The sequence below is a fragment of the Elaeis guineensis genome, chromosome 5, assembly GCF_000442705.2.
Source record: "Elaeis guineensis isolate ETL-2024a chromosome 5, EG11, whole genome shotgun sequence".
NCBI classification, from domain to species: domain Eukaryota; kingdom Viridiplantae; phylum Streptophyta; class Magnoliopsida; order Arecales; family Arecaceae; genus Elaeis; species Elaeis guineensis.
This window is the reverse complement of record NC_025997.2, coordinates 66,694,777-66,708,517: the sequence shown is the minus strand read 5'-3', so window position 1 is coordinate 66,708,517 and position 13,741 is coordinate 66,694,777. Positions and strand designations below refer to the sequence as shown.

Below are 13,741 nucleotides of genomic sequence, written 5' to 3'. Positions count from 1 at the left end.
AACTATTGCACCATTTCTCCGTTCTCATATTCTTCCTAGGTACCAGTCATAATCGTGACAAAAGTTTGTAGGTCAAGATGCAAATGGACGCTCCTAACCATGAAATAAAACTTTGAAACCTTAACTAATGGAGTTTGTATGGAAGAAACAAATATCATATGCTTTTTGACTGGATGGATGAAATCTATTATTTTTCCTTAATGAGTAATGATTTTTATTTGACAACTTTAGACCATTGGAACTCAACCTTTGATGAAAATTAGAGAGACCTGAATAGGGTTCCCGATGTGGCTGCAGATACTATTTTGCCTTCTGAAATCTTTCTAGCTAGCTTTATTAGAAAATACTCTAAGAGGAGATTAGTTTGTAATGTGTTTTAATTGTAGAGATCCTGCGGTCTGTTGTAATCGTTTATTTCAAATCTAGTGGTTGTTAGATAGGCTTTACAGCACATCATTGTGCAAATAATGTATCAATGATGCTTCTTTTAATTAAAGAAGAGTGCTACCATGAGTTGTCCTTGGTTTGGATGTGATTTGGGAACCCTAATGAGGTGATATTTTCCTTGAATCAACTGTGTTCCATCAAGATAGACATGCCCCATTTTCTGTTTGGAAACTATTGAATGCAAAGATAGCTGAAGAGGGTGTGCTAGAAATATTGAAGGTTTGAGGTGAATAAATATATTGGTAGTTGTGAGACATCAGTTTGAACCCACTTTCTGATTTTGACCTAGTGGTATATCTGCCGTTAGAGAATGCAAATTTATTGTTCAATATTACTTTTGACTATGGCAATGGACATTAAGTTGGTGTTAAGTTTATCGGTTTTCTTTCTTGTTCTTAGAAAAGGAAATAACGAATTGGGTACTTTTCGAAGTTGATTCGAATGCGAAAGTTGTGGTCAACACCGGTTCTCCTCCTCTTCCCATATGCAGGAATTATTGAGACTATATTCTGAAGATGAAGTTCTTTATATTGGTTTCCACGATGTGTTTTTAATAAGCTAGTTTCAAAAGAAAGGTTCTTAAACTTTTAGTTGCATGGTTCTCACAAAATGTTGCGCAATCTATTGGCAATGGGCTTGGTTTTCTAGGAGGTCATGGGTTCGAATCCTCTCACATGGGCTTTTTGCTAGAAGCAAGATCAAGTCTATTTTTTTTTTAATATCCATTTTGGTTGACTTGAGTTAGATCATGGTCTAAATTAGTTGCAATGTGGGTATGGTTGGGGTTATGAATTGGGCTTGATTGGTTTAGCCCTATTTGAGGCTGGTTTTAGGCCTATTTTTTAAGTCTCTGTGGGCCTAACGGCCCGTCTAGTTGTCCATATTTGAGCCCATTTTGTTGGGAACTGGGCAGCTGTTATTGAGCCTAATAAGAGGTTCTGCTGCTGCATTTCTCTTGGCTTCAGAGAAGAAAACAGAGCCCAAAAAATCCCAAGAAAAAATTGGTGCAGGAAACTCCAGCAAACTCTCCAACTTTCTCATCTCTTTCTGCCACCAAGGTTACTGCAAGATCCTTTGCGCCAAGAGATCACTTTCCTTAAGGGTACATTTGCCAAATGGAATTTTTGATTTTGTTTGGTATTTGCACTCGAGATATTGTGGTAAGGAAGGATATGGAATATTGCAACATGACCAATTTTTTTTTTTTTGTTGTGGCAGTTATTATTTTTACTAAGGTTGAGCAAGGATACCTTTACTGACCTTTTTATTTTCTAGTTGGGGAGCTGTTGGAAGCCTCTGAGGAAGGGTGATGGCATTTAGAAATTAGGTCTTTTCTCCTAAGCTGTAGCTATTTCCAAGAATTTAAATCAATCTTTAATTCTTTGCAGAAATGGCAGGGAACAAACAGCAAATTCAACTTGGTTTTGTTTCTGTTATCTGTGTGTGAAACAAAATAAAGAAGTTCAGCCTAGATAGGATCTGCATGAATGTTGATGGAGAAACAAGAATTGGAACTTGGCCTTCTAGTAGGAAGGAAAAAGAACAAAACCTCTGTGTGTACCTCAAGACATTGCTCTTGCTGTAAGAATAGGATGCAGGACTAACACCCTATCTCTGGTAAGTTTCTAAAGAAACTGGAGTTTAGATTAACTTTGTCAATGGCTGACCTTTCTAGCTTGTCTGTTTCTTTCCAATTATCCAATTCCTATGGGGATGGTGAACATATTTGCATGGTTGCTGCAGGTAGTTCTGGTGATAGGGACCTTCATAAACAAGCTGAAATGACTTGTACATCTTAAATTTGGCAATTGAAGACTCTGAATGACAGTAAGTTATTGGGAGGGAAACAAACATTATCATCAGAGAAATCAAAGGAATTTTGGAAGTTCTGCTTATTAGATTAATGATCTCTGACCAATCTGCACAAAGCCTTCTTCTTGGACTAGAAATAGAGATATGATTAAGTGCTCGTGGACAGAGCATCATGTTCTGAAAGAATGTTAGGTTCTTCAATACAAGGTTTATGGTAGGTTCTTCAGTACAAGGTTTCAAGTACTTGCTTCAGTACCCATACCAGTACCCAACTGGTAGAGGTTGAGTTTCTGGGTAGTACATCCATGATCCATTAGTATCAACGCTTGGTATGACAGTGCATACCAGGTACTATTTCCCTATGAGTAAGGTAAATGTGCCACCAGTATGTTCTGATACTTCAAACAATCAATAGACCTTTAGAAAATTGTTGTTACTATCTATGAGATTCCTTTCAACGAGCAAGCTTTGACAGTTGATTATTAGATGGTAGTTGGTGCCTTTTTATTTGATTATCTTTTTGGTACTTAATATTTCATAAGTGGATGAATGCAACTTGTTATCAGACCTTCGTGGCTTGTTTCTTGTTATTTGATAATAATTTTGCCATGTAATGGCAATCAGGTGCTAACAATTGCTTTACTAATAAGAAACAAAATAGCTTCATTGCGAGAATTTTGTGAGTGAATTGTGTCCACCGAAACTCAAGTTTTAGTTGACCTATCAAAGGAAAACTTATTTTACACTTCAAAAAGATCAAGTTGGTTCCGGGTTCTCATTGATGTGAAACCTCTTTTGTGCGTTGTGTAGATCGTTGGAAGGAAGAATTAGTTACCATTTTGCCAATTGCTCATGGTCAATAAATCCTGGTTTAATTTTGTATGTGTGATCAAGGGACCATGTGTATGTGCAGGTGCATATGTGGCTGCATACACTACACTTTAAAACATTTCCCTACTTATACATCAAATTGTTGCAACCATATGTACAATTAGTTGGCACTATACAATGTTTTGATGTTATTTACATTTAGATGAATTCCAAAATAATTAAATTTTAGTTTGTACGAGTTCTAAGATGTTCAGATCAAGATCATTCATATGGGCCCTCAATTAGTAAGACCTACACTTTTTAACACACAAGCTCTATTAGTATTATCGATTTTTTGCCCACTTGATCTAGCTACTAGTCCTCCCGCACATGATTCTTTTAAAGATATATAAAAATTGTAGATTATGTTTAACAGCATGGATCCTCAATTTGAAATGCCTATTTGTTTTGCACCAATAGGATTGAAACCTCAAATCTTGTAGGAAGCTTGATGCCAAGCATCTCACACCCTGCTCAACATCTATTTGTCCGTTTCTTGGTCTATGCATCTATCTATAAGAGTATGCATGAACACATGCATGTACTTATATATGCATGAATGGAAGATTGGAGGCATATGGTACTTTTGAATTAGTTTTTCCTTTGTAATGTGGAGGTTGATCTTAATAGCTCCTTTTATCTTTAGTTTTGGATAAATCAATTTCTTGCCATCTAAATTTTCTTCTATTTGGGGATTACTTTCAAGGTTTTTTGGTCTGTATTTGGGTCTCTTGCCATCATGCTAGTTTAATTTAAAGGAAGGAAAATAGCTAGGTCTCTCGCTTCCAAGAAAGTGGATCGTTTATGTTCTAGAAACCTAGTGATCATTGGATCTTATTTTTTGGTTTCATAACCTAATCCTAACATAATATGGGCAAGATTTGTCCATTGTTGCCCCTGAAATTTGGGACTTGGTCAAAAAAGTTGGAGCGGTGGCGTGTTCTTCTGGAAGAGAATCCTGCAAGGCAAGTCCTGATTGGAGTTGGCTTTGGCGGGGATCAAGTCAGAAATCAGAAAAACAAATGAGAAAGAGTGTAGAGAGACTTTTCGTGCATACCTTAGGGGGTCCTCTGAGATCTTTTTGTAGGCGAAGGTTGGAAAACCATTTTAAGTAGGTCATGTGGGCGATTTAGGCACGATGAAGCGGGATTTTCGTCTAAAATTTTCGAGATCGGATGGTTACACCTGTCTTATCAGTTCCAAAACCATCATGGGTGGCTTTGAAATTTGAAATAAAGGCGCGAATTGGGTTGGATTGACTTTTGTTGCTGAGACTTTGGTGTCATCCGATGGGGACAGATGCCGAAAAGAAGAAGCAACTGGAGTCAACTACATTCAGTAAAATGAGACCGATGAAGGCTGAAGTGCGTCTACAGCTAAAGTCTGGGGTTGGCCAATTCAGGTGTCCGATTGTCTGCAGATGCTAATCAGATGTCAGATATCGGCTATCACGGAGGTCGGGACAGGCTTGATATCGGAGTCGGGATAAGGCTGAAGTTAGGACTGACTGATCCTAAGTGTTCTGCTTAGGGAGGTTTCTGGCATTAAGGATTGTCAGGAGTTGGAGCTAGGATGAGAGGTTTCGAGTTGTACATTAGATGACTTCAGATGCTTCTTGTAGGGAAAACATATTCCTTCGGGGTCGCATATTTTCATTTGTGACTGCGCTGTGACATCGACTTTGCATATCGTATCATCTATTTTTCTGTTAATCCTTGTCTTCGGCCTAAGTGACAAATTTTTCTCCAACATATGCCCCCTTATTTTCGAGTTTGGTGCGAACGAAGGGAGTACATGAGTTTAGATTTGTTGAAGACGTGTTGTCCTTTCCACTGAAACGATGCTTGTGGTTCTTGGGCAGAACGAATGGTCATATCAACAAGGAATCATGACAGGGAGGCGATTGGTGGAATTCAAAAAGCAGTATGCCTTGTTTTCCGCACAAATTATTAATCGGCCGACTGACATCTTTTGCCTGCCAACAGAATTGTGCCAAATGTCAGTTATCGAATGGTTGGACAGGATTCGATATTCGGACGGTTTTAATCTTTTGTGCCTATAAAAGGAGGTGATGTTTCCTACCTTCTTTTGTGTTTCCGAAAAATCTTCTGCGCCTATAAAAGGAGGTGATGTTTTCTGCCTTCTTCTTTCATGCTTCCAAACCCTTTCGGACTTTTATCGAATCTTGTCCAACCATCCGATGACTGACATTTGGCACAATTTTATTGGCGTGTAGAAGACGTCAGTCGGTCTATTAATAATTTGTGCGGAAAACAAGGCATATTGCTTTTCGAATTTTGCCAATTGCCTACCTATCATGCAAGGTTCGCCGTACCGGTACCGGACCCCGTACCGATGAAATTCTGTTTAATGTCGGTACGCGGTTCGGTACGGTACGGTAATGTCGGTACACTTCGGTATGACGTACCGATACGAGACCGGTACGGTACGATACGGGCGGTACGGGGTGGTACGGGACGGTATGGCATTCCATGCTATCATGATTACTTGTTGATATGACCTTTTGTTCCACCCAAGAACCACAAGTGCCATTTCAGTGGGAAGGACAACACGTCTTCAGCAAATTTGAACTCATGTACTTCCTTCGTCCGCATCGAACTCGGGGGTAGGAAGCATGTGTTGGAGAAAAATTTATCACTTAGGCCGAAGATATGGATTAACAGAAGAATAGATGATATGATATGTAAGATTTATGTCACAGCGCAGTCAGTAATGGGTGCGACCCCGAAGGAATACGTTTTCCCTACAAGAAGCATCTGAAGTCATTCAATGTACAACTTGGAACCTCCCGATCCTAGCTCCGGCTTTTGACGATCTTTAACGCCCAGAGACCCCCCTTAAGCAGAACACTTGGGATCAGCCGGTCCTAACTTTGGCCTTATCTCGACTCCGATATCAAGCCTGTCCTAGCCTCTATGACAGTCGATATCTAACATCTGACCAGCATCTGCAGATAATCGGACATTTGAATTGGCCGACCCCCAACTTCAGCTGCAGACGCATTTCAACCTTCATTGGTCTCATTTTACTGAACGTAGTTGACTCCAGCCGTTTCTTTTTTCGGCACCTGTCCCCATCGATAACATTGAAGTCTGAGTGACAGAAGTCGATCCAACCCAATTCGCGCCGTTATTTCAAACTTCAAAGGCACCAGCAATGGTTTTGGAACTGATAAGGCGGGTGTAACTATCCGATCTCGAAAATTTCGGACGAAAATCTTGCCACATCGTGCCTAAATCGCCCACGTAACTTGCCTAAAATGGTTTTCTAACCTTTGCCCACAAAAAGACCTCCAATGGTTCCCTCTAAGCTATGTGTGAACAGTCTCTCTACACTTTTTCTCATCTATTTTTTTTGATTTTTAACTTGAGCGTCAGAGGATCTCCACCGGAGCCAGCTCCAGTTAGGACTTGCCTTGTAGGATTCTCTTTCGGGAGGACACTCCACTGCTTTAGCTTTTCTGATCAAGTCCCAGATTTCAGCGGCAACATCCATAAACTTGCTCTGACAAGGTGGGGGCAAAAATTTGACAGCTACCAAACTTTTATAAAAATACTTTGGCTGTTATTTCTCCCTTAGGGAGACTATGTACAAAATGTTAATTGAAGTAACAAGTGGGACTTATATTTCTTCCTTAGGAAGACAATGCACAAAATGTTCGTTGGAGTAAAAAGTGAGACTCTCATTTAAAGGTACTACAATGATTAAGAACATCCATTAAAATTTGGTGGAGAATATGTTATCTTTTATCCCTTATTCAATATTTTTTTTTTGGATACGTACTAGATCCTGATACAATCCTTTGATTAAACATGGCCTCTTGATGCCATGCACTTACAATTTTATAAATACAATTTCAAATATATGGTTGTTAGTTATTACTCAATATATGTTGATGATTAGAGGTCTTCAATAAGCTTCCCCCTGTTTTTTATTTTGTTACAAGTTATAAATGGCATTGGAATATCATGAAATCTACTGGGTTGTGCTTAAGAAAAAGAATTTTTGGTTACAGGACATGGTACTCTTCCTCTTTCCCGAGTTCATTCAGTTAGAAAAGAATTGTTGCACTTTTTACTGGAGGATTCCAGATCTTCTACTTCTCAAGCAATGAAAAGTTTGAAGTCATATTCTGGAAGGTGCTCAAACCTATGTTATCTTCTGTGGTTGGACACAGAAGCAACTCTAGATGTTCTTAGATGTTCTTTCACACAAAAGGAGCCCAAAAAAATAGACAGTTCCTCGACTGATTTGGCTGAATCTAATATTGAACATGGAAAAGAAATTGATTTTGAGAGCCAAGACTATCAGAATGTAATGGTACAGAATATCACCAGCACCCTTATAGAAGTTCTTGATTTGGAATCTGATGTGGTGAGAACCTTTGTCATGGATGACAATATGGGTGTTTGGCCTTCTAAAAAGGACTTAGGTCATATACTTGAGTTCATTGCATTTATTATTTCTTGTAAGCAAGTGAATATTTCTGAAAGAGTGTTAATGCATATTCTTGAATATTTGACATCATGCGGTCTGACACCATATGATCCCAGCCTGAAAACTGTAGCTTCTCAGAAGGAGAAACAGGTACTCACACTTTTGAAGGTGGTTCCTCAGACTGACTGGAAGTATGGTGATGTGCTGCATCTCTGCATGAAGGCTAATTTTTATCAGGTATCGTATTCCTTTGTTTCTTTTTCATCTTCATTCAGAATCATGCAGTTTTGAATGACAAGATTATTATTTTCCATGGTTTTTGTACCAGACGATCTTCTAGCACATATATTTACTATGGTCACTTGGTTTTCTGTTCTGAAAATTCTTGATTTTAATGTTAAATCGCAGGCATGTGGCTTAATACATGCAATCACGGGCCAGTATATTGCTGCTTTAGATAGTTATATGAGGGACTTCAATGAACCTGTCCATGCTTTTGTTTTTATAAACAAAATGCTGGTACAATTAAAGAATGCTGATGCTTCATCTTTTCGATCATCAGTGATTTCTCGAATACCTGAGCTGGTCAAGCTGAGCAGGTAAAACTGTAGATAACTCTTCATGGTTTTGGCTTTTACTGCCTACGTTATTTGATCAGTCACACTATGTACACAATAAAAGCTAACACCATAAAGCCAATGCTTATTGCCTACATTATTATTCCAAGGTCTTATCAAGTTTTCCAATGCATATTGCCTCCATTATTATTTCAAGATCTTTTCATTTATTCCTTTCTAATTTGCATATATTGAAAATTAGGCTTTTCCATTCAATTCTTTTTGTTATGATTGTCCTACTTAATGGGTTTGTGTGATGCAGGGAATGCACCTTTTTTTTGGTCATCGACCAATTTAGTAGCGAGAGTAAGCATATCCTGTCGGAGCTTCATTCTCATCCGCACAGCCTGTTCCTTTTCCTAAAAACCGCTGTTGACGTCCACTTGTCTGGCATTCTCAACTTTTCTGTGCCTGAAACTGTCTGGGTTTCGGATATTCCATCTGGAAGAATAAGAGATACTCATGATGAACTTGAAGTTTACATGGAAAGACTATCAAACTTTCCAAAGCCTTTGCAACATAATGCAATTTATGTAACTGATGAATTGGCAGAACTGTATTTAGAGGTATGTTCTTCAATCTGGATTGAGATAAATTTGAGAGAGCTGTTAAGTGATAAATGTGTGAGTTTCCTCTGTTGCTCTGTCAAGCTATATAAACATCCATTGGAGTATGACTTGATCTTCATAATGCATTCCTCTCTTTTTGCTTACTCTTCGTGTGGTTGCATTAGTTGCACCAGTGTTCTATGTATCTGTAATCTACTTTGATTACTGGTTATATGTGAGATATTCCCACAAAAAAATATATATGACTTTTGCAATTCGACAAGAATATAGCTCTCTTCATGGAATTAATGTTATGCTGCAATACATTGGATAGCATACTCAGATTGCTTTGCGTCTGTTGTAGAGTTGGCTATTATGCACAGATGGATAATGTTAGAATATGGACAAATTCATCCAGTATGATGGTAATTTCAATTATTTGAATGCAATCAGTTTGAATTATTTCTCTGTTAGTAAACTGCCAAAGTTATATTTTTTGCTTCAAAATTGTCATTTAAATTTCTCTCATTTTCCATCATTTTGTTCACTAATGACCTCCATTTTTCCGATATTGCAACAAATTCACTCAAATAGGCACTATTATCTTAAAAAAATTGTGTTGCTTGTGATAAGTGTGTTTGAAACCAACATTCCCCTTTCTGTCAATGGTGCCAAGTCCCAGAATACTAATGTACCCATGTGCATACTAGCATTTTATAGTAATAATTGTATCTCTTATTGTGTGGAGTCTTGGTCATCTAGAAATTTTATGATTAAGAAAGTGAGGAAATCCTTCCTCCAAAAGTTCGATTGAAATGCGCTATCTGAAATTATCTTCAAGAAATTTCACTGTTTATGAGCACTGTTGTAGTATTAAAGTGAAATAAACATTGTTTCCAATGAAGTAACATGGCATACCATCGCAAATACTATGGTTTTGATAACAAGTATTCCCCTTCTGTATACAAATTTTTGATAAAGTTAGAAGGTAATTTCTCCCCACAGCAACTTTTTCTTTCTTGTTTTTTTTTGTGGTTTTTGCTGATGGTAACAGCCAATAGGGTCATAAGATACATCAAATAAGCTCCTTGAACCACCTTTGCCTCATTGGTCAAGAAGTTGGTTGAGCCCAAAGATTATAAACAACAGTTTGTACGAGGCAAAACTAAGGCGCAGAGCGTACAACTGGCCCACACTAAATAATAGCCCACACAAATATAAACTGTAGTAATCACTTGTGAGTGCTGGATGTCAACATCTCATATCCTAAGGCACCATCATGTCCTGTGATCCCTTAATCTCCACTCCATCAACCGAGTGCTGGCACTGAGTTGGAGTGTAAAACCATCACTCAAGCCATAGATCTGAGCCTTCCACTCCTAACTTGATGATACTTGGCAAAGAAATCGGTTGAAGCATGTCCTTGTGTCTCCTTGGGTGATCTAGAGAGCCATTAGGCCCATTTCTTCCAATCTGCAAGGAAGAATGGCTAAATTTGCGGTACGGCAATACAGTGTGCAGCAATACAAGGCAAGGACCTGGTAGGCTGAAGTGCTGATGTTGGTATGGCAAGGACTAAAGAACTATGGTTTGCTTGTCCAGAGCAGCCTCAAAATCCATGTCTAAAGGCTAGAAAGAGCAAAAGGAAAGATGAGGCCCTAAAATAAAAATGGATGCTGGTATACCTGATTTTCAAGGTGTTCCTCTCTCTAAAAACAAGTTTTGAGAGTACCTAGACATAATTCCAAAGATCGACTTGATTGCAAAATATGAATCTCATTCTTGCTATAACAACCAAGTAAAAATAGAAATCTTTTTTTTTTCCAAAAAGGAGAACAAAATACATAATATGTACAAGTCCTGTACTTGCTTTTGGATTCAATAGACTAAAATGTCTTTTCTGATCCCTTCTTGCTAAGTGCTTTTACAATTCAGCAATGATCAGTATTTTCAATTTCTTTTGCAATGATTCCTTATGCGCACAATGCAGCAGTGTTCATCCTTTTATTAATATCACATGAAGGTTTCAACTCCCAGTCTTGGACCCTGAATTAGTCAGGGACTGGGTTAGTATGATATCAAAATGGTACCGATATGACAGTTGGGATGTCTTAGCTTTTTTTAATTCATCGGGACTCCAAAATGTTTTTATTTTTTTATTCTCTATATTGCTTGTCATTTTCATTGTTATTGAAGTTTTTTGGGATTTGCTTTGGCCATAGTTTACGATTAGAGAGGCTTTTAAGGCTTTTATTGTGTTTATGGTGCTGATATTGAGTGCTGGCACCAATTTGGTTTGATTTGAAAAGATTAAAGAAAATAACAATAAACTTGTGGCATGTGTAGTCCAAATATAATATGATAGTATGTGCATGTCTTAGTACAAACATGCTAACAATTTTTTCCCTGAAATTAATTTTTTTAATAAGTATTTTATTCCAAAGATAACTATGTCAAAATAAAATACACGGCTTAAAAATGTGGCATTGTACGTTGATTGCAAAACTACAATATATCAAAAATTCCAGCTGAATGGAAAAAAAAAAAGGGCATGGTTTCCCCTTGTCTCTTTTTTTTTTCCTTTTTGATTTTCAGACAAAAATGGGAAAACAGGAAAAATAAGGTGGGAGAGGAGATTTTTATGTTCTAATCTGGATCTGATCAATAGATGCTGAATTTGAACTCTTACCTTCTTTCTCTCCTCCATTTTCTTTCTTCCTCCCATGTGGGAAGCAAAGAGGGAAAAGGAGGATGGATATCTCTTTTTGATGCTACTATAGCGGTCAATAGTTCATATCAGCCATTACCAATTGGCACCAATCGGGACAACCTGGTTCTTCAAGTTCCAGAGATCCATATCTGTTCCATGACCCAGCATCTCACCATTCTGATCGGAGACAGCCAGACTCGACTAATATAGATCAGGACATAACCTTTGTTATAGGTTATACACCATTCTTATAATTTATATATTCATCTATTTGTGGATTGTGCTTATAGTTATTACATATTGTGTATGCTTGTCCTACCTGCAGTAAGAGTAACATGTTTTCTATGCTTGTCCTACTTATGTTATCAAATACTTCAACTTGACTGATCTAGCTATACACCTTTGGTTTGTTTCTTCTTTGTGACCACTGACTGTATTATCTCTTGCTGTACTGTATCACATTCATTCTATACAAGCCAGATCTGGGTATTTTCTCCCTCCTTTCCTTCCCCTAAATGTATTTGATTCAAATGCATTAAATAATGTTTTGAAGGATAACCTTTAAGGCATATAGCTAAACTGTTTATCAGAAAATTTTGCTCCTCATAAGTTGTAAGCTTCATGACCACTTCTGTTACAGTGTTCAATACAAGTTTAATTTCAAGATCTTCAATGCTATTTTCTACACATATTATAACTTAATAAGTTGATATGAAAATATTTATAGAATTATATTCTGGAATTTCAAGATCTCATTGGATATCCTAATAAACCAAACCAACTCATCATTACCTGATAATTTTCTATACTATTGTGTGTGTTTCATTGTGCACTGGAAGGTGATAAGAATACAACCCTCCTTTTTTGCCTTGTATTTTTTCTCTCTTGTAATTTGCTCATTTAACTTTTGAAAGCATCTCCCCTGTATTTTGGAAATTTCACCATCTTCTAACAAAGATATAACCCTCTATTTTGATGGTTGTAGTGTGATCTTTTGTTTTACATTTTGCTTCCCCTTTTTTGGGTAATTTGTCAATACTATTTTGCTTCTTGAGCAGAATTTTGTACTTTTTATTATTTGACATATATTTGGCTATACCAATGGCTGACTAGAAAAACTATACTTGTGAATATCAAATAGATTTCTTCCTTCCTAGAAAGACTAATTGAATTTTGTGTAAAGTTTGTAAATTTATATTGGATGCAAGTTTAACTAGACAATATAGGTTGGTAGTTTTGGTGCGTGTCTTAGGAAATGGAAGAGGTGTAAAGAAATTAGGAACATGGGGACTAGGTGGTGGAATTTGCAAGGAGGCAACCTTCTAAAGATCATTGAAGGAAAATGGGGTGTAGATGGGAAATCAACACCATGGGGAAAGAGATGGCTTATAGTGTCAAGAAAGTGGCTCTAGAGATATTAGGAGAATCAAAGGAAAAAGAGCTATTTGGTAAGAAAATTTAGTGGTGGAATAAAATAGTACAGTAGTTATTAAGGTTAAAAGAGAACGCTATAAAGGACTACCTAGATTAAAGAATAGAGAAGTATATGAAAGCTGTAAGATGGCAAAGAAAGAAATTAAGAAAGTGGTACAAGAGGCTAGATTTAAAATATATGAAGAGTTATATTGCAAGTTAGAAACTAAGGATGTAGAGAAAGATATATGTAATATTGCAAGACTAAGAGAAAAGAAAAATTAGAGGCTTGGCTCAAGTTAAATGTATCAAAGATGAAAATAAAAAAAAATGGTTAAGGACAATGAGATCAAAGAAAGATCTGGAGTTATTTCGATAAGCTATTCAATAAAAGTCTTATAAATGATTTAGGACACCTTACTAGTTCCATTGAGGATAGAAATATCAAGTATATATGTAAAATTAGAGTATTTAAGGTGAAGGAGGGTATGAGAAAGATAAAAATAGGAAAAGTGGTTGGACTTGATGGAATCCCTATTGAGATTTGGCAGTGTTTAGGTGATAGAGTGGTAACTTGGTTAACTAATTTGTATAATAAGATCTTAAAGACCAAGAATATGTCCAATGATTGAAGAGCACTGTAGTACCATTTTAAAAGAATAAAGGTGATATTCAAAATTGCTCCAACTGTTGTGGTATTAAACTCATGAGTCATACTATGAAACTTTGGGATAGGGTGATTGAGTGTAGATCGAGACATGACACAAAAATATTGGAGAACCAATTCGATTTTATGCTAGGAAGGTTGACTATGGAAGCTATTTTCTTCTCTAGTGTTTAATGGAGAAATACAGAGAAAAGAAACA

At 37.1% G+C, this 13,741-nt stretch overlaps 1 protein-coding gene across 16 annotated transcripts in view; it reads left to right on the top strand.

The window, feature by feature from the left end:
* LOC105034902 (uncharacterized) overlaps positions 1-13,741 on the top strand; it is a 57,088-nt gene that overhangs the window by 16,268 nt on the left and 27,079 nt on the right. For all 16 annotated transcript variants that reach the window (XR_830260.3, XR_830257.3, XR_830258.4 and 13 more), the window contains exons 12-14: positions 7,166-7,824; positions 7,996-8,186; positions 8,467-8,770. Coding sequence is in view for 11 of the 16 variants with exons in the window: in XM_010910223.3 (XP_010908525.1) it covers positions 7,166-7,824; positions 7,996-8,186; positions 8,467-8,770 (1,154 nt within the window). In the remaining 5 variants the exon portion in view is untranslated. The remainder of the gene's footprint in view (positions 1-7,165; positions 7,825-7,995; positions 8,187-8,466; positions 8,771-13,741) is intronic.